Source organism: Cyprinodon variegatus, unplaced genomic scaffold (assembly GCF_000732505.1).
Source record: "Cyprinodon variegatus isolate N-32 unplaced genomic scaffold, C_variegatus-1.0 Scaffold14, whole genome shotgun sequence".
NCBI lineage: Eukaryota > Metazoa > Chordata > Actinopteri > Cyprinodontiformes > Cyprinodontidae > Cyprinodon > Cyprinodon variegatus.
In genome coordinates, this window is record NW_015150467.1 from 1,569,438 (window position 1) to 1,591,725 (window position 22,288).

The window sequence follows — 22,288 nt, forward strand, 5'->3', positions numbered from 1 at the left end:
AACCCTCACTGGTTCTTTCTGTCCTTGACTTTACTTTTCGTTATCCATCTTCAAGGAGAAATGGGGGGGGGGGGGGGAGTGACTGGAGGGAATCATGTTTCATCATCTGACAGTATAAACTGAGATGAGGGCTGATATCTTCTTTCACTGCTGCTAATCTAAATATCATTGGAGTTTATGACTTGCTGCAATATGCAGGAGGAAAAGTAACCCTTTCTTGGTCATTTATGAACAGGGTTCAAGAAAGTAGGTTATAACATGCAACAAAAATTAGTCAAAGGCCATCGCTGTGGAGGGGGGGTGATGATAAACCACTTATCTGTGAAATGTCTACAGCGAGGCACTTGGCTTTATGAGGAGAGAGAGGATTGGGAGCACTCACTCGTGAGCAGTGGTTCCATGCAGGCAAGCAGCTGTGAGGGAGGGGAAAGCACTCACAAAGCTGTGCGTTACGCCTCTAGAGGGTTCAGGTTTACAATGGAGAGGAGGAAAGAAAAACAGAAAACTTGAAATGGCAAAGTTGTGGTGAGAAGAGACACCCTTGTGGCATAATGGAACATCAGAAAACATTGTAAGGGAGACCAAATTGACATCTTTTAATCTCCAGGTTTCCAGTTTTTATGTAAAGGTGAAGAAAAAGGAGTAATGAGTTTATTTTTTTCCTAATCATGTGTAGACAGACATGGGTCTCTTTAATTACAATTAAACTGTTTTTTTTTTTTCTTTAAAGGCTCATATTTTGCCAAAAACTATAACAAAAATATCTTATAAAAATTTCTATCACTCTTCATATTTTAAAGCATTAGAACTGGCAGGAAAGAGGATTCTTAGGTGGAAGATATGTCCAACGGCTGTTTGTGTATTTTTGAATCATGCGCATGCGTCAGTAACCCCCCCTCCTTATCAAAAGTTCTCTTTGCTGTAAACGCCTCTGCCCATAATTTTGTATTTCACCTAGAGAGTCAGCAAAGTGCATGGATGCATCTAGTCAACAGGAAATCTCCATAAGAAGAAGAGGTCTCTAAGTTTTCACTAAGTTATATTTACAATATTTTGGTGCGTTCTCATTGTTCTCATTGCTGCATGTTTCATAATAAAAAAAATACAGTACTTACTGCAGAATTATACATAATTTATCTGTGCAGCTGTGAACAAAACATCTATTTTCATACCCTTTTGCTCCTTGAAGTTACGCCATACCTGAAAAGAATCTCCTTAACACACACTTAGCTCTGTTTTCTCCAACTTCTCTCCTCTTTTCAACTACATCAAAAAAATGCTTTTCCTAACCTTATAAACCGGTTAGGTTTTTTCAGTAATATTTTCAGCCATTGATGCTCACATTTTCACAAAATACTGAAGAAATAGCTAAAACAAAAAAAGCTGCAGCAGCAAACAAGTGTAGGAGTACTTCTTCGTCTTTCAGTGTAACGGCGGAGGCTAGCTAAACAGCATATGAGCAGAGGTGTCAAGTAATGAAGTACAAATACTTCGTTACTGTACTTTAGTACACTTTTTAGGTATCTATACTTTACTCCATTACTAATTTTTCCTCCTACTTCTACTCATTACATTTCCACACAGGTATCTGTGCTTTCTATTCCTTACATTTTTAAAACAAACGTTACTCTTACTTTTGGCTTCGGTTTAATGTTTATAAATATTTATTTCTGGTCATGTGCACCAACCAATGCAGATCATTGGCGCCATCCACATCTAGTGAAAGCTAGTGTAATTGGATGAGTCATATAAGGCAAACACTCATTGGTTAGCCAAAGGAAATCATCAGAAGCAAGCAGGTGTTCTTCAATCTGCAAATGTGAATTGTCTATGCCATGCTACAATGTTTGATTCAGAAAAAGATGTTGAAATGTCTGAAAGGTCGGACACAGACGAGAGCGTATCAGGAGATGGAGACGAACAAGACCTCCCTCATCCTTGGCCCTATCTCAAAGAATTTTTCGAAATGGTCAAAAAATTGAGCTTTCAATTCATATTGTGGCATCTGGCTGTTTTTTTTTTAGAAGTTACTTTATACTTTTATACTTGAAGTAGTTTTTGGAGCACACACTTTTACTTGAGTAAAGAGGTCAAGTTGATACTTCAACTTTTACCAGAGTGTTTTTAAACTGCAGCATCTTTATTTCTACTTAAGTAACAAATGTGTGTACTTTTGACACCACTACATTTGAGTTACGCTTGGAGCCAATGTAATTAACATACTGGGGTACGTATGTAAAATGTTTGATTGATATACAAGTAGCCAATCCACTTTCGACAGTAAGCAAAGTGGATTGGTTAATGTTTTGTAGGCCCCACTGTGGCCAGAGAATGGATTTTTATTTATAAAATTTTTATTTTACAAGAATGCCAGCCATCACTTAAGTCATTTTAGATGAATCTGGACACTTACTTTCTGAGAAAAATCATCTTTCATGTGTTTAATAAGTGTGCTACAGTCTTTACACTGAAAACTAAATACAATCTGTTAAAACAATCGCCTTTATAAATTAATTGCTAATGAAAAACATCCATTTAGGTGTAATTTACTTTCTTTTTGGAAGAACAGTGAGGAGAAAAATAATCAAGGTGGATGGACACACCAAACAGGCCAGGTTTAAAGCTGTGGAGATCAAACATGGTTAGGATTGAAAGCACAGACGTTAGATTTTAATCTTTGAACACTATCATCTGCCAATCTATAGTGTAGAAGACAACTGCAAACCTACCAAACCATAGCAATCTATTTAAGCTGTGATTATTCAAATTAATACGTTGTCATCTGCAGATGGGTTTATGAAAAAAAAACTTTGAATGAAGAAAAATAATCTGTTAAAATGAAAAATGAAATTGGTTCAAAAGATTTAAGTTGATAGGAGTCCAACTTCATGCAGAATTTCTTATTTCTGTGAGACTGAGTTACAATAAATGCTGTTTGTGTGTGTGTGCTGGGTGGAGGTCCTGAAGGCCTTAAAGGTGATAAGCCGATGCAAATTAATGAATTGACATTACACAAGGATCAATGGTGAAGCTCTCAGTGGCTGAAAAACTATTCTTAATGAAAAGGGATTACTCTCTGAAGATCAAGGCCTTCCACTTCCTCCCCCATCCCTTCTGCCTTTTTCCTCCTGCTCTTTTGTATTCTGTGCTGTTTTAGGTCCTTGGTCCTCAGCCCTTTTTGAAGACAGCACACATGAACACACATTCAAAACCTGAATTTTCAAAGGTACTTCTAGCCAAATGTTTTGTGTGCAGTGTCTAGCTAAAATTAAAAAGCTACGGTACTGTATAATATTTCTGCTTTAAGTGAATCTGCAATGAAGATAAGGTTTATGGCAAATATTTCCATTTTCATTAACAGCCATAAAATCTCCAAAGGTTATGGTTAAATCTTACAAAAAGCTACTGTCAACAAATAGTCAAAAGGATTGTGTTTAGGCTTGTGTTCTAAAGCATTACCAAAATACGTATATGAAAAAAGAAGAAAAGGGGGAAAATGATCCTTACCCATTTCAATTGTTCACTATGTACATAAAACACTGATGGGAAGAGAAATTGGAGTTCTGAAAAAAAAGTACTAGAATTATTTGAAAGCAAAAACCTTTAAGAGAATCTGTTGCTGTGAAGTGTTTCACTATGCTGAAACATCTGCATAAATATGACCTTGATGGTACAATCATCAAAAGCAAACCTTCTGAATTCAGAAGGCGAATGAATATGAAAACAATGTTGCCTGCAGAGAGTTTTTTTTGCCTAACAAATTGAAAATATATTCTGGTGGGCAATTGGCATGTTTGGAGGAACTGTGTGGGATTTTCCTGAGGAGAACACCTCCTCATCTGCTTAACGCGTGGATCAGTGATGCCTTAGATCTTTGTTGACTACAAACACACTAAACACTACGGAAAAAAGTACACATTTGTCCGGAGAAAAAGAAAGTTCAAAATAATACATTTTATCTGTAGGAGCCTAAGTAATCTTAGAGGTCATGGCTGCAGCTGTTTTACTAAAACAAAACATATTTCAAAATCATACATTGACAGAGCATCAAGATTGGTGCAGAATTTATTTTTTTACTGCAAAAATATCTTGTATTTGGATAGTTGTTTTTATAATTTTGATCAGTCCATGATGTATAAATATTTACTTGGTTAAGATGCCAACATTGAAACCAAAGCACTCTGCACCAATAGGAAAAGTAGGTTGAACTCCCATGAGATTAAGCTCAAGTGTCTGTGGTCAGTGGCTCGTATAATATTTAACAATAATTGAACTTTATTGATCTCACCTTTGAGAAAATTACTATTGCATTTAACCCATACGATGCTTCACCATACCCATGCTCAGGGAACCAGAGTGGCAGTCAGGCTCGAACTCAAAACCTCAGGATTCAAAGCCCTATGCCCTAACCACCAGGCCACCCCTTCCCACCCTGATAGCGATTTTTTTCTTTTATTTGGCAAAATGTTCATTTGATTTGTGTCTATCTTACTGCGTTAATTATTATTATATAACTATATATAGTGCCGCTCAGTCGCACAGTGGGTAGCACTGCTGCCTTGCAGTAAGAAGGTTCTGGGTTTGATTCCAGGCCTGGGGCCTTTCTGCATGGACATTGCGAGTTCTCTCTGAGCATGCATTCTCTCCGGGTGCTCCGGCTTCCTCCCACAGTCCAAAAGCATGACTGTTAGGTTACTTGGCTTCTCTACATTCTCCTTAGGTGTGAGTGTGTGTGTGAATGGTTGTTTGTCCGGTTTGTCTCTGTGTTGCCCTGCGATGGACTGGTGACCTGTCCAGTGTGGACCCCACCACTCGCCCGTAGACAGCTGGAGATAGGCACCCGCACCCCTCACGACCCCGCTTGGCATAAGTGTGATGGATGAATGGAAGTGCAGCTCCAGAGCGTGTGGTGACGTCACAGTACTCTTCTGTTCCAATTGACCCATATTTATGCTGCTTGCTCCCGTTCTGCTCAAGTCCATACTTTCCTGTGTTCATGTCAAGAACATACAGTACTTGGTGAGAACACAAGTCAACACTCGTTCTTGTGAATTGAGAAATTGCCCAAATATTCATTATGGAAAGAGAGAGGGTGTGTACAAGTCTGTGACCTACTGGCTGGGAGCAGATACATTTGTAGCTATCTTGATTAGAATTGTCATCAACCAGAAGTCGGATTTTTGTTGTTTTTTTATATTATAACAAGTGTTGGTGGTGCTATCTTATTGTTGTTTTTTTTTTTTTTTTTTTTTCTTTTTTTTTTTCTATAAACAGCTGTTTTGTTTTGTTTTTCTAGCATATTTTCAGGGGCAGATTTTTTTTTAAGTTTTACTAGACTTACACACTTAATTTCTATTAAATCTGAATGTCTGGTTTCAGTAACTCTCCAGTTTTTGTATCTTGTCATGATGGTTATTTATAGAGGTGTCAATTTTGGTTGGCTGTCATAAGCTAACTGCTGTACTTGATGGCAAAGTAAACTTTCCTAAAACTAGATGTGGTGAGCGTTCAGTTCCCATGACAGAAGTTTCTGTTGCTGAAACATTTGAGCTGTATCTGTCATTTATTTCATGAGTTGCTACATTCTGTCACAGGTGTGTGGGAAGTTGGTGCATATATAGCACTGCATAAGCCATAAAGACCTCTTTGCATTGTTTTTTTTTGTTTGTTTTGTTTTGTTTTTGATTTTCATTCCTCCTTCATCTTTTGGTCATCCTATTGTCTCTTGAACTAATTAGCCACAATGCATTTCTGTACCCACACAGTGTTTTCTGCTTGATTTCACATTTCTCCTTGTCTCCTCGAAGCCATTAGTTGAGACTGCTGAATCTGTGTACGTGTGAGTGTGCTATTTTTTTGGCCTCAGAATGAGGAAATGTTTTCGGATTTCACCATCCAATTGAGGACCGTTGATTCCTTATAACCAGATACAATATAAACTGTTTATATAACTGAGGATTTTCCTGTTCCTCACCTTAGGTTAGTTTTATTTCTATGTGGTTTAAGACGAAGGTGTGAATTGAGTTTAGGTTAAGGTTTGGGTTAGGTATGCACTGGTGATGGTTACAGTACGTCTAGGCTTTCTGTCGGTGTTAGGGCAAAGGAATGTGTGTGTGCCTTTATGTACATAGAGCACCAAACTCTCACCTGCTATGAATAATTGATCTTTTGAATCTAGGGCGCATGAGGTTTGTATGCAGGAAGGTAGCTGCTGCTGCAAGAAGGTAACTTACACAGTGTGCTTTGAAAAGAAAACATGTAAGAAGATCTGGGAGGTGCAGCACAGGGAAAATGCCCCGATTCAGTGCAGGTATGGATCTGTGCTGCTCTGCTCCAATGCAGGCCACTGCAGCATTTGAATTATTACTGAGAAAAAGTGTTTAGTTGCATGAGTTTTTGCACAAGGTTAGTCATTGTTGTGAAAACACGTGATGCAATTTTAATAAGTCTGAAGTTGTTAGATCCTAGACGGCTAGCTGTGAAAGATCCTCAGCTGAACTCGGAGGATGGGGTAAAGGTGTTTTATAACAAAAGAGGAAACATCTTTTAAAATGCAAAGAATATTCAACACCATTTACTCTATTTTAACAAGTTGTTGTTAACTTCGTAGCATACTGGTCACAAATTAAGGGCTGAATCAAATCACCAAATGATTGATGTTTGCAGATAAGCTTTATTAAGTCATGTGTTAAAGTGCTCTTAGGGCATCTTAGTGATTACAGTGTATTAGCTGACAGGTATGTGAAATTAAGGGCACTGAGATAAAAAAAAAAAATGCAAAGATGGGGACAAATTGCAGGCTGCTGCAACATGTTATTAGACTGATCAGAATGTTTACAGTAATAGCTTATTTGATTTTTGTGTTGCTGTTTGAATCCCATAAGAAGAAATAAATCACTTTTACTTCGGGCTGCAGCTCGGTTCTGACCACAATCCTCTGGGAACTGAAAAATCCTTTAATGTATTAATTCCATTGGAATATTACAATATTTTGCTTGGTCCCCAATCTATGGAAACATCAAAGTGCTGGGTCAGTGAAAGAGCATCTGCCCCGAAGCTGGTTGTGATTCAGTGCCTTAGATTTTCTATTGAGGGCACGCTGGCTGGCACAATGCTCGTAACCAGGCTGACCGGTTCACACGGTGAATCATGGCACCAGACTCCCAGGCTGATTTCTCCATAGTTGTTCTTTAAAACTGTGGCCGTCGTGTGACCCGTGTATGGACGTGTGTCCTCGCCGACTATATTCTACAGAATAACACAGGAAAGCATGGGAAACTTGAGCATGCAGCATACATGTGGGTCCATTGGAACCGAAGCATACTTGTGACATCACCACATGCTCTGCTCGTCTGGAGCTGAATTTCACCTCCTGTTAAGTAAATTCTTACCTTTTTCATATGGGTGTGGGGGTGTGGGGGGATAATAATACAGTAAAATAAACACAAATCAAATCAAATGAAAATTTTGCCAAATGAAACAAAACAATCGGCATCAGAGCCAGCGGTATGTCACACACGGCTAGGCCGAGAGAGGGCTGCTGCAGACAGGCTACAGTAAAATTAGGTCTGGCTGCAATTAGCCTCTGAGGTCTGCAGGTTGGCACGGTCCTCTCAACTTCGGAACTTCTTTTTAAATTATGCACTGAATCAGTAAATGGGCCATATGGTGATGCTGAAAAGTATAAAATTCTCATCTTAAATGATCTTAAAACGTACATTTATAGAACAACGGCAACAGCAAAGAGAACTTTTAACTTAATACTCTGAGCTCTGTGAGTGCTCCACTGGAAGCTGCTGTTGCTGCGGTGCATTCTGGGGCAGCTGTCAATCTCGAGAACGGACAAGTCTGATGCATGCTGGGTAAAGAGGGAGGGGCGAGAACAACATCCAGGGACTTTGTCCTTTCTCTGTCTTCTTGTTCTTGTGACTGGAACAGTACTAGGGCAGAGGGTAATGACATTTTTCGAGTACATGAGCGCATGAGAACGCACATATTGAGAAACGGCCTGTGTCCCACCAATGTTATCTTTTTCACATCTCTTTTAACTAAGGTGAACCCAACACAGCAAAGTTTTGTTCAAGATATTTCTTTGTTGCTTCCTTTCACTCCTTTTGTCTGCTTGCTGTCATCTATCATCACAGCTGCTCAACTGTCACACCAAGAGACAAGTAATGATTGGCTTTGGTGCACTTTGTCGGTGACAGAGACACATCAAATTGAACAAGGTGCAGTAGCTGGACTAGCCAGGCGTACTGACAACTGTCCAGTCATCAGCTGAATACAAAAAAGAAAACATACAAAAATCTTAGACAGGGTATAACTTTAACACTCAACATCTGCTGCTATGAAATATAAAATTATTTAGTTTAATTGAATAACTTTAACAGTGAATCATTTGTAACACCTTCTGAAACGGACTTAAAGCGGTCCGGCTTTGTATTCTTTTCAATATGGATTTTTCTTTTTCTGTCATGCATTTCAGATATATATTTTTTTTCCAACAAAAAAATTTAATCAAGAAATGCATATTTAAATCTGAACTAACTGAATGAGTCACGTAACCTAGAGTGTGACTTTATGGTTGCCTGGGCTCCCTTTTAACTAGAAAGCTCACTGGGAAAAAAGTTGTTGTCAGGTAATAAAAGCCTTTAGCACTGTTGCCTTGCATCAAGGGGGTTGCAGGTTTTATTACTGGCCTGGGGTCTTACTGCTAGTAGTTCACGACTTCACAAAAAACACGACTGTTAGGTTAATTGGCTTCTCTAAATTGTCCTTCAGTGTGAGTATATGTGTACATGGTTATATGTCTATGTCTGTCTTACAGGTCTATAGCTGCTAGTGGCAAAAAGTTACAGTGCTGATTTAAACATTCAGAGGTTGACAAGCTGCAGTGCTTTATATTATCATATTTTAAAGTGTAACAATGTTCTGCAGATTAACCTAAGTGTACTTGGTCTTATTGTTCAAACACTGCTGTGCAGACATTGTTTTTTCTACTTTTAACTATTGGAGACAGAGTTACACTGTAGGCTAGAATTCAGATTTGTTGTTTTTCTGTTTTAGATAAGAAATCAAAAATCATGGTTCACCTTACAATAAACTTATATTAAACCTTAAATTTATAAATGGTAAATAAAACTTAATTATAGATAGATAGTTTATTAATGTTTGACTCATTTATAAACTGCATCTAGACCATTAATTAAAGGTAAATAATTCATTTGTCAAGCTTTTGAAAAATGATCTATTTATCCAGGTCTTTAGTCCACTGATGTTACAGGTAGATAAGGGTTAGACAAAAAGCTCACTGATTTTAGGGATAAACTAACACAACAGGGTAATGTGATCTCTTTACCTTTTCTAAATGGTTGGAATATATCAGTTAATCATTTATAACAATTTAAAAATGATGGTTATTCTAAAGTGTTTCCAAATACTGTAGCTTCAAAATTCAGTAAACAGACCTATACATTTCTAATTAATTATATAGTACAATACAGCTATCTCTTTTATTTAGTATTTTCTTTACAGCAACAGATACTTTTGTTGCTCTTGTCATGTCTAATTTATTGCTCTAAAGTGGAGTGAATTCCTGAAAAAGTCACTTTTATTCTCTGATAACAACATTAGAACCATAAAATATTGATAACAACACGTAACTAGCAAAGGCCTTGTGAGATCTGGTCTTTATTCAGGAATTCTTTTCAGGAAAAAACAGATGTTGTTCTACTTATTTCCCTAATTAAAAGACTGTGATTAGTGTAGATCAGAGGTTCCCAAACTATTTGGCCTCTGACCCATAAATTTAACCAGCTCATGAACTGAACTGATTTTGGCACCTCAGTTTTTCGCCACCCCTCAGGGGTGTTAGGGTGGTCCCTGGCCACCCCATGACATTTTTGGCTGCACCACTGGACAACAAATACATGGAGTTTCGCTTTGTTTCTGATTATTCAGTATATCTGATTGTACACACTCAACTTGGGTCCACAACTGAACTTACATGTTGTTATATTGTTGGGACACTTTCTAAAGTCTTGTCAAATTGATTTAATGTTTCCTCAGTGATTTAGTATGACTTTTTTTTATTCAGGTTGTAGCATATTTCACTGTGCTCACAAAACTCCCAGAAACATTTGTTCTCTCTTAAGCGTATTAATGTGTGTATATCTATGAACAGTAGGCAAAGTAGGTCACATGCTGCAAACAGACAAGAATCCAGAGCCTCCTCTCTCTTACAGTAAATGTCTTTCTATTTTTAAGATTTTACATTAAAAGCAGAAGAAAGTTACCAAACATTAAATCAGGCCTTGACACAATATGTATGTCATTTTGCTTTTAGTTCACAAACCAAAGTAAAAAAGCCCAATATTGAATCCATTTGGTAAGTCTTATTAATGTTAAATATTTGGACAGTTAAATGTATATCCTCAGATTTTAGGGAGCATAAATTTGCCATGTTTCTTTAACAAGTGTTGTCTAATTTCCTGTATTTGTGTTTGATATTAAGCCAAAAGTTCACTTGTATAAAATCTTCAATAACACAGGAAATTATTTACGTATTTGCGTGCACTGTAGGTGGGTTTGAATTGGATTAGCGATTTCTTTTTTTTTCAATTTTATTCTTATCTCTCATTCTATGCACTTCAGTTCTTTATTTCCTACCTTTACCAGTTTCCTTTTTGTGCCTATTGGGCACCTACACCATGTGTAATGTGAAAATGCAAATTAAACTGCTGTTTCACAAACATTTAGTCACTTGATTGACTCATATTCACAACTCTGTCATGATTAAACCTTTCATTGCTGTGTCGACTTCTGCAGGCAATGTTCCTTGACTGCTATTTGTGTCAGTCAAAGCAAATTAGTTTTTGGCAGGATGGCCAGAAAGTGTGATTCATGGGCACTCTTATTATGGAAATCTTTACAAAGGGCCTTTGAAACCTCTGGATCCCCGTTTGATACACGTCTAAGTAGCCTATGATTCTGGAGTAATTTTGACTGGAATTTTGCAGAAGGATTTTTCTGCAACTTTTCTTTGAGGTGACACTTGAATAAAATATTCATCTATGTTGTCAAACAGACTAAGGGCTAAGGAGCTTCTAAACACCTTTGAGAGCCCTGAACCATCAATATGAAATATAATTATTGGCCTCTCTACCAATGGGAATTGCATTATAAATGCCCTCTATGACTTTAATAGAACTGCAGTATATAAACTACATATGGATACACTTTGGATGATTTATATAGTTTTGGCAGACCCATTATTTTAGTTTAGTCCTCCTGCTGGAGTGCAATATCGCCACAGGGAGTGCAATATATTTGAATCATTTGGCTTTGTGCTGTCATGATAATGAATGTAGTTGGTGCCTCATAGCGTTGCTCCCTCCAGAGGTGATTTGGCAAATGTACTCTTGTACATATGTGCCTGGATTGTCTGTGAGTTTTAGGTATGCAAATATGTGTGTGGGACATCGGGTGGGGTGGGTAGGGGATCTGGGGTATTTGGTTCTGTGTCAGGCATTTATGAATGTTGAGATGTGAGCTCTGAATGCAGGGAAACAGTAAAGGGCCAGCATGTGCAGACATGCATCCGAATGTGGGTAGAATTAGCAGAGAAGCCTGTTAATTAAAATGTGGGAATCAGACAAAGAAGGTTTATCCAATCATCAGTCATCCACCATACTGCTTGTTTTCTCAGCATCCCAAATACAATTTTAAACAAACTCGGCTTTATTCATTTTAACACCTGTTTTTTTTTTTTTTTTTTTCCTTCCCTGTTTTCTCCACACTCTTCCTTTTTTTGGGTGTTATTTTTAACCTCCCTGCGCTGTCAGCTTATAAAATATGGCTGTCACACAAACATAGCAGTCTGTTTTATGTTTAACTTCATCTTGGTTTGCTTGCTTTATATGTGATCGGGTGTTATTGCAGCAGTCTATGAGACTCTCTACTAAATCCGTCAACAATTTTGAGACAGAGACCTCTGCCATTGTTTTCTTCACATTTTGAAGCTTATTGTTTTATGTCTTTCATTCTAAATATGAAGGCATTCAGTGACACGCTAGGCCATGAATAACAGTGATATTGCAAATACACAGCAGCTTCAAACCTTAACCTTACAACACTTCACCTTTAAGGTTTGACACAATCAGTAATCAATAGAAAGTAAGTATTAATTATGGAATATTTCAAATTTTTCATTACATCATGCACCAAGTCATAGCCTTATGCTGAATATTTAGGACAGTTTGTGTTTGCCTGCTGGGTTTTCTTTTTGCACTGAAAGATTTTTTCTTAAAGTTTTCTTTTAAGGCGGCTCATGTCTGCTGAAAGTTTGGATCAGGTTTGTTTAGTCAGAGTATGAGTTTGCATCTCTACTCCTTGAAATAATACATGTAAATAAGCTGTAGAAAGTAGTTTGTCAATGTTGCAAGGATGCTACTATTATCACATTTTTAAATCATCTACTGTAGCATTCGAGGGAATTCTTTTGCCACACCAAAAATGTTTTTTTATGTTATGTGGGCCTCCAGAAAGTGTTTATCTACCTTGGAAAAGAAGCCAAATTTACAGAAAACAGAATTATAGTTTGCGTTTTTCATACGTCTTTGTTTAGCATTTTTTAGGTTAATGAATTGTCTTTATTTCTTATTTATAGTATTTTAGGTACAGACATCTGCTTCAGAATTTGGTTTGTGTTTGTTTTTAGGTTTTTGTGTCTCCTCATTTTGTATACGGTAAATACTTTCGAACTTTGTTTTATGTACTTCATTGACATGCACCCGGTCTAGTTAAAACTCTTCATAGTGTAAACATTTCTTCCTTTGTTTGTCAGATCCTTATTTGATCCTTAATTAGACTCCCTTCACACTTGGCTTAGACTTTCAAGACATCAGAAATCAGCCAAAACATGAATGGTCTCTGCAGAGTCTTGGAAAGGTCTTTTACTCTGAATCTGGAACGCTATGAGCAGGCTATTATGTATGATGTGCATAAAACCTCCATAGTGAGATGGTGGTTTATTATTGTGACAGGTATATCACGGTCCTGGGCGCTGCATGCTGGGGCCTAGTAGAATGAGTGGTTTCCTGTAATTTATGTGTGGTCCCCATGAACCTTTGTGGCATAATCATCAGAAAAATGAAATCAGGAAAGGCAGTTTAAATAATTTCATTATTTAAAAATTAAAAAAATGGAAATGATATTTTAATTCAAATTTTTGTATAAACCTAGAATTGTTAGTGGATAAAAGAAACTAACCTTAACAGCTTTACTGTGCTTAGAGATGTCAGTGAGAATAGATTTTAGATTTTTATTTACCTTCTAACTGCAGTTTATTTATTTATTTTATTTTTATTTTTTTTTTGCACAAAATGCTGCCCAGAGGTGCACTGTAATCTGTGCAACCCCCCAGAGTTTAAAATTATACAGTGGTCCACACCTGTTCCACTTTATGTATCAGCATTGATTAAACTTGTATTGCTATTAATATAGTTAAGTTATACTGCCGGTTTTGCCTCCTGCTGATTTAGCTTTAACATTTTACAGGGACATAGTGATCATAATCAAATGAATGTCCTGGAGGAGGTAACGCTGCTCGTGTTGATGGTTTACAGTTTCGCTGCACATGTCGTGCTGGTCTGATGCTGATGGGAACGAATCACAGGAATAAAGCATGCAAAATAGCAAAAAAGAAGAAAAAAACATTAGTGGCCTGAAATTAATTATTCATTCTGGAGTGATAAACATTATTTTTACCCTTTTCCCTTTATAGGCTGTAAGAATATTCAGAGAAGCTGAGGAGGCAATATTGTCTGCAGTTATAGAGGAATGCAAAATTAGATCATATCTATGATGTTCTTCTGGCAACTGTTAAAAAAAAGGGAAAGGAAAAACTATATATTTTAAAACAAATATTCTCAGCTAAGTAGTGTCGGTCACAGCTGCTGGCAGCAGTGTTAATATATGAGCTCTCTGTTCGACAGCCAATAATGGCTGGAATCAGTGTTCTAAAGTAAACAGAGAAATATATAAAAAATGCTAATCAGAACAAGCCTGAGAGAAAAAAATTATTATTATGGTCTATCAGTGCCTTGATTATTGTTTTTTTTATCCTCAAAGAGTAAATGCTTGAATTTTTCCTTTTGTTCCACCCTTGCTAATTAAAATAAATATGCAATCATTGACCCATACTCACAATGTCAGAAGCTGATGTTCTTTTCGCTGCATTGTTCAGCTTCCTGGGAAATAAAGGCTTATATAAACAGACATAAATAGAAAACGGTTTGATGTAAAACAAACATTTCATTCTGCAGAAATTAATTTACTAGCATTTTTTCAGTCACGTTAAATCAAGGGATTTAAACGTGCAAAGCATTTAAATTATTAAATTTGTTAGAATTTCTGAAGTGCTAATAGTTATTATGGCATTTGATGAAGAAGAATCAAATGTGTTAGACAAATGTTGCATAGACCAGTCAGAGAGCCATTGCTGCTCAAACTGTGTTTTCTGAATTATGAACATATAGTCAATGAGACCTTGTAACAAAATGTTTTCCTGACTCCTTTCTCTAGACAGCATCTTTATGCAAAATCCAGCGTTAAATGGATTCCTACACAAAGATGAAAAACTATTTTGAATAAGGCTTTTCTAAAAAATATTTACACTAGGAGAAAACTGAATTTGTAAGAATATAAGATCATATATAATAATATTAATTTGAACTAGGTTTTTAATTTATGTCCAGTTAATTTTTTCTTTCAACTTAAAGCAAAAGTTCAGAGAACTTTCTTGATTACTTAACAGTAACAAAGATAATATACTTTGGAAACTTTCATGATGCACAAATTGATACATCTTTTATATAACCGTCCAGACTCCTTAATAACAGTATCAACCATTAAAAAGAGATATGCAAAGCCTGCGTTATCCAATAAATCAATTTGCTTTTGTACTTTATAAATTGGTGCATCTTTGGGTATCATGAAGTATTTGAGAGGATGGACATTATTTAGAGTCTGCTGGTGGCAGCAGCAAAACAACCAGACTGCTTATCAGGGTCTTTGGAGAGACACAGGAAATTGAGTTTGTCCAGTCTAATGATGGGCAGAGTCACGCAGCTTTACAGGCATACCATTTCTCCCCTATTAGCAAAGATGTGTTATTCATGAGGGCAAATCCAGTATGAACTATCAGTCATTGATATTCTACACATTTGCTCCTCATTGTCTGTCGAGGGAACCTCAGTGATGATTTTTCCTCACCAATGGTTCTATTTTATTTTTTAAACCCTGAAAGAAAAATGATAAGTTAGCAAAAAATTGTGGTGATCGGGGAGTCAATCGTGACCCTCCCCAGTGAGGGGCTATCCGTGTCTTCTGTCTGGAGTAACTGTTGGAGAGATAAATGGAGGTAAAACTTTATGGGGAGACTTGGAGCTGAACAACTTGTAATGCGGTTTTTAATGCAGGGACCTAAGCACAAAAAGCTGCATTTTTCTTTCCAAAAACATATTATCTCTCTCCCAGAGCTGTGCCTTTATTCTGCCAAATTCCAATAGGCATAATTGGCATATACAAGCTTTGTTGAGTCCAAAGCTATTTATATAATACAATCTGAAGCTGAATGGCTTTTTGTGTGAGCTTACAATGCTGTTATGACAGACATTGATTTATTTTTTTCATACATTTTTTAAGAACAGCCTTCCCACATGATTCCTCTTTTTTTTTTACCGCTCTGTGCTGAAAACCAGTCTTGCTATTGAAAGCTATGTAAGCGAGCATCAATTAGACGTTTATGCTGTCACGCTATTCTGAGCTGCCTCGTTTACGTGTAACCCTAAAGCTTTAGAGTGCGGGCCATCCAGACGAAAACCCACGTGTGTAATGTGTGAGGTGGCCTGTTGTGTGATTGCATGCAAGCATTTATGTTTACATCTGCATTTGGAAAGCGGGGAATGATGTGTTGTAGTAACATGAATAAATATTCTCACCCTTTTAACTTTATGACATTTATAAAGATATTATAACCAAAAGCATCAGTTGATTTAACTTGGATTTAATGGAAAAAACAGAAGAAGCATGTTTCAATTCAATTCAATTGAGTTTCTTTATACAGTATAGCGCCAATTCACAGCACATGTCATCTCAGGGCACTTTACAGAGACAATTCAACCAGATCATACAGTCAAACTGATTCAAAGTTTTCTATCTAAATAAAAAACCAGTTGATTGCATCGACTCATGTACTCAAAGGCAATCCCTCACACCAAGCATGCTAGCAGCGACAGTAGAGAGGAAAAACTCCCTTTTAACAGGGAGTTTCTTTCCTTTCTTTTAGGTTTCACAAATGAAAATCTGAAAGGTGCAGCAAGTATTTGTGTTAAGCCTATTTTACATGATACTTTGCTGTATTTACATCAACCAGCTTATGAGCATTTGTTAGCTCATGTTTTCTTATTTATCATGGAGTTTAAAGTGGATTTAGGCCTGGACATAAACACATGAATATGCTGTATGTTCAAATTTTCATCACACTGAAAGGTGAACACTTGTCCCAATCTTTTTACTGCCTCCTTAAATATTTTTTCTAGGAATGCCTTGTTTTTAGCTTTATTCATCTGCTTTACCCTTTAAGGATGCTTTTTATTCATAGGTGTTCTCTAACAAACCACTGAGACCTTCACGGAACAGCTGTTTTTGTATTAAGATTAAATTATACACAGGTGCACTCTATCTACCATGTCCTGAGGTGGCAGCCATGAGATTTTCAAAGTGGGTTTTTTAAGTTCAGGTGGAGGTGCAGTGTTATTGTTTTAATTAGATGGCCTCTAAAAGCAAATCATTTAGGGGATTGAAAGAATGAGGTGCTGAATACAAATGCATAGCAAATACACTGCAAAAACGATCTGGAAATTAGTAGAAATGTACTAAATTTAGACCAATTTATCCTTAATTTGAGTAAGTAAATATGATGATTTGCCAATAAAATTGGTATTTTTACCCTTAAAATAATATAATTAGATAATATGCACTTGAAATAAGACAATGCAATAGTTTTTTCTTATTTTACATGTAAGTTGTCTTGTTCCATTGGCAAAGTGTCTCACTTGCCTCCTCAATTTAGACTAAATGAAATTATTTTAAGAAAAAAATGACTTATTTAGATTTACATTTCTTGCAGTGTAATTATTGTTTAAAGATGTTAAAAGACAGTAATCTTCTTTTCACTTCAATTCTATTATTTCATAAAATCTTGTGAAATCATATCTGCTGTCAAGGTGCAGTGGCTGAAGGAAATCGTAAATAGATGTCGTTTTATATTGAAGGAATAAGTTGTTTTATTTGTTTCACAGGCTGAGGTGAGTGAGGATAGAGGAGGTGCATCATGGTTCTAACACGATTAGCAGATCACTGATTTAAATAGTCCCACTATCTCGACAATATCTACATTCTCATTCCCCTGTGCTCTCCCAGTGTGTCAGGCTTATCACTTTCTGTCTCTTGCTTGCTCAGATAATTCCTCTGTTCGAGATCTGCTACATAATTCCTATTGAGGACATGCATGAGAGAAGGGTTTAATGAAAAAGTTTAACGCCTCAAAAAATAATTACTAGAGTGAAAAGATAATTTTTTTTTCTTAGATAAATTCCTACCATGACAGGTGATTAAAATAAGTCATCTAATCTCACAACAAATACAAAAGGAAAAGGCAGCTTAGGTTTGATTTGTGCCTTTTTTTTAAAGATCCGTTTTAAATCCTTCCATCATGACTTTTCGTATCCCAAAAAAGTGTGAACTGAGACCAAAATGAACAATTACGAAGCCACATTTCAAATACCAGGTGCACGCTGCTTAATGCAAATTTCCCTCACAGCGCGGCAGGAGGAATTTACTGTGTCTTGTCTTATTTGTCTGATAAATAAAGCAAACCCTTACTTCCCAAGAGAAATGGAAAAAAAATATTTTCACCAATTTACTCTGTCAGCAGGTACCGTGCTTGATATGTCTTCATGAAAATGGCAAGTAAAGAGGAAAACACCCACAGAGTGATAAAATAGTGAAATGGCATTTTTGTTAGGGCTTGAAAGTGTGACAAATCTGAACATAGCTCTTGCACTACAGAGGGCCCCGTGTCCTGGTGTTCGCTAAATTTAAAGGTAGGGTTCTCTCAGGATGTATCAGGGTTACCACAGCTGCATTTCCTCCCCTTGGCAAACAGGAACACACTCAAATTCAACCTTTTTGATTATATTTAACCATGAAAAATAACCTCGTTTATTGAGCACATTTTTGGTTTGGGGGGTTGTGTGCATTTTCCATTGTTGCCTAGTGGCAGAGCTTAACAAATAGGATTAGATTTGTGCCCATGAGAGCATGTTCCTGTTCAGGTGACATGCAAGCTCTCTGTGCTCTAACTCTGCAGCGAGACACAGAGAATTACTGCTAAAGGTCAGTGGAGTCACACACTGAATGTCACAGCTTAGCCACAGCTTGGCAAAAAAAAGCATTCAGCTAAATAGGCTTGTCTCACGAGGAAAAGCCTGCTTCTGAATTGGCAGCATAAAAGACCTGGGATTATAGGGTGGGTTAAAAGGCAACAGAGGCATATCGATTGGCGACAGTGTATCCAGGCTCCACATTGCTTTGAATAATGAATTGAGTACAAGGCAGCCAGGGGCTTTATCAGATGAAACCTTCATGATGGGCTGTGAGTTGGGCTCATCTTGGATGAGACTATGTAGAAGTCCCCTCTCCAGAATCTGCAAGAATTTTGTCACTAAACAGAAAGCGACTCAGAGCAGCTGACTACAATTTAAAATAAGCATTCCACACCTCATTTAACAACACAAACTAAGTCATCATAGCCTTTCCTTGATGGAAAGGAGCACCAGCAGACTCAGAAGGAACAAATCTGAGTCTCCCAATGGTGGCAGAAAATCGGAAAGGGTAATTTCTGGAAGGGCTGCATATGTTTCAAATGAGACAGGAGTGGTTGCTGCAGAAATCCAATCAGAACCAGTGAGGCGTCTTGTGACTCACAGAAGCAGGTGTTCATGTTTGTTGTCTCCTTAGACATTGCTTTTGGTTGGCTTCAGTACATTCAGGGGATTAGTTTAGTAAAACGTGAGCAAAAAGGTCCATATGTGTACCACACTCTGTGCTATGAGCTGATTATATTATTTAGACAATGATACTCGATTATGAAAGCAGATCTAAACTGTTCGTTTTCTGTCCAGTTTTTATGATTCACCTTTTCTTTTCACCACATATATACTCTATTTAAAACGAATATGTAGTGTACTTTTGTTATGGTTTTTGTAATTTAGTTCTATGTCTACAGTATCCCTTCCAGCACTTTAACAATACAAGTCTACCAAACAGCACTCATACATGCCCTCGCATTCCTACACTTATCGGTAGGTAATTTAGTGCCATGCCCCAGGACAGCTTGGAGGGCGACACTAGAATCAATTACTAAATGACTTGTCTTTCAGCTAAGCCACCCTTGTCCCACATGATAACCCTAGGATAACACTGAATTGAGGCAATCCAAACTGTACAAAGAAGCATCTATAACTACAGCACAGATAATCCTTCCATAGTGACCTTTGATAAAACTGTTTAAATGAGAAATGAGTCAACATGGGCCACAAAAATGATTTTTACTTGAGCTTACAGTTCGTCAATCAAAATGTATTTCTCAAAAACAATTGTAAAAAAAGGAGATTATGATTTCTCATAAATATACACTAATATGTTATCTAAAAATACATGCTATTGAAGGACGTGATAGGAAAATAAATTCTGATGTTTCACACATAGAAATTATATATTGTAACTGTGAATGAATGTGTTTTACATTAGAACTTCTATATTTGGTAATACAGTAACATGTAGGCATGTATCTTATATGTGGAAATTATATTATATAGTGAGTAGAAACGTTTCCCGTTACAGATTTTGCTATATTTTTTAATCCTTGATTTTTAGCTTAACATCTTGCTGGAAATGTGAACTTTGTGTGTTTTTTGACAGAAAGAAAAAATGTGAAATTTATTGTTGTTTGACATTTTGTCATCTGGTCAAGAGTGACATTTTTTAATGAAAATGGGAATATGTGACCTAGAACTGAATTTTTGCTTTGAAAAGGAAACAAGTTCTAGAAGTTATAGTAATTTATTTAAATTTAAAAACATTTCCCCAGCATTCTTCCGCTTATATTGTTAAATATTTACAATTAACAGATTTCAATTATTTCAAAGTTGTAGTTTTGGATTGCGACATCCGACTTTAAAATAAAAGCTATCATTTTTATTTAATTTCTTTTCGACTTTTTGTCTCAGCCTTCCTTTTTGTACATAGTATGGTGCATCACGTTGCACCATAGTATGTATATACTTTGCAGTATAATTTGTGGTACACTATGGTTTTGACACATAACCCTCAGGCTTTACCTACCCCAGTCTTTGTTAATAAAACTTGATAGCTAATATAGAGTAAAAAAAACATTTTTTATGTGAAGCAGTTGGTGAGGATGCCCTCAAGGCTTAGAGCTTGTTTCACCAAATAGGTCTTATTAACTCTGAAACACAAGAACAGAGAGAAGAATATAAGTTTTAAAACTGAAACTAAAACAAGCTCTTAAAAGCATTTAAAATTTGAACTATCTTGTTAAACTGAACTTAAAAGCTTTGATAAAACTGACAGGGAGCGTGTGTTTTTTTTAGACTATGCCAGAAACTGTTCAACCTTAGCAAAGATCAGGTTTCAGTACCCAAAACTGCCGTAAATTCAGAGCTGCTTTTTAAACATGTCAATAAGGACAAAAAGGAGAAAAAAAAATATATAAATATAGATTCTCAAGGAAACATTCAGAACTGCCCAACACTTTACATTGGGCTTACAAAATATGTTTATTTGATGATTTTACTGCATACATTAGTGTTTTACCCATCTGACTTATGATATTAAAAATGCAAAAACATTTAGTTAGTCCACATTCATATACTGTACAGTTTTTAATATCTGTCTATTTAACATGCTCTTGTTTATTTTTGTTTGTTTTGTGATAGCAGAAAAAATTGGGTCAACACCACTGATTTATTTGTCTCTCTGTGTTCTCTACAGGCTGTGGGCTGGAGTTCCTGTTGGTTCTTTGCGGCCTAAAGTTTTCCTGGTCCTGCCCCCGTCACTGCATATGCTACACGGCACCCAGTACCGTCTCGTGCCAGGCCCACAACTTCCTGTCAGTCCCTGATGGTATTCCCACAGACAGTGAACGCATTTTCCTGCAGAACAACAAAATCCATCGCCTGCTACGGGGACACTTCAGTCCAAACACAGTCACACTATGGATCTACTCTAACAACATCACCTATATAGAGCCCTCCACCTTCCATGGGTTTACATTGCTGGAGGAGCTGGACCTTGGAGACAACCGCCACCTGCGCTCTTTGGCTGAAGACACCTTTCATGGGCTGAGTCGGCTCAATGCGCTTCACCTGTACCGCTGTGGTATCAACTCACTTCCAAACAATATCTTCAAAGGCCTTCGAAATCTTCAGTACCTTTACTTGCAGGTATATTTTTGACCAACAGTACAAAATATTTTATATTGTTTCATTTCTTGTTTCTTTCAAAAAATTCTGGAGAGTTGAGAATAAGCAGCAGAGTATTATTTATATTAATTATCAGGAACTTCTTGTTAGATCTTTGAATGGTTTCTCCGTTCATTAGTAAACTGTTTCTGAGTGCCCCTGCTTCTTCCTATTCTACGAAATTATCAATTGATGTTCTTGATTGCAAGGGTAGGGGGCATGACTGCATAGCTTATAGGCATCTGGGCCTTAGGACCTAGCAAGGAGTAAACAATTAAACTGATTAAGTATGCATGGACTAAGTAGACTTTGGTAGTTCTAAATCCAAGACGAACTGTTTTTTTGGTTGTAACCTTCCTGTTAGGTATTTTATAATTACAGTGGGCTAATAAAGTAATAAATTGTTGGACAGATGGACAGACAGATCGTCCATCTGTCAGAGAGACAGATGTCTGTGTATCAAGTTGTCTATGCCATCTGTGCTCTTAGTAATGTCCGATCCTGTGTAAGTTCATCCCTTTCTGCAGTAATAATACAAGTAATAACACTTAGAAAAGCATCATAATCCTCATATGACAGCTGAAGTTAGAGGAATTCGGTGTCCTGTCACATTCACACGGCAATATATTGTTTCTATGTTAATTATGCTGATGTTTAGGCTTTAAAACTCTTACAGTTCA

At 36.8% G+C, this 22,288-nt stretch overlaps 1 protein-coding gene across 1 annotated transcript in view; it reads left to right on the forward strand.

Annotated features, from left to right (window-relative positions):
- rtn4rl1 (reticulon 4 receptor-like 1) overlaps positions 1–22,288 on the forward strand; it is a 221,164-nt gene that overhangs the window by 194,572 nt on the left and 4,304 nt on the right. The window contains exon 2 of the mRNA XM_015383061.1: positions 21,139–21,590. Within this exon, the coding sequence (XP_015238547.1) occupies positions 21,139–21,590 (452 nt within the window). The remainder of the gene's footprint in view (positions 1–21,138; positions 21,591–22,288) is intronic.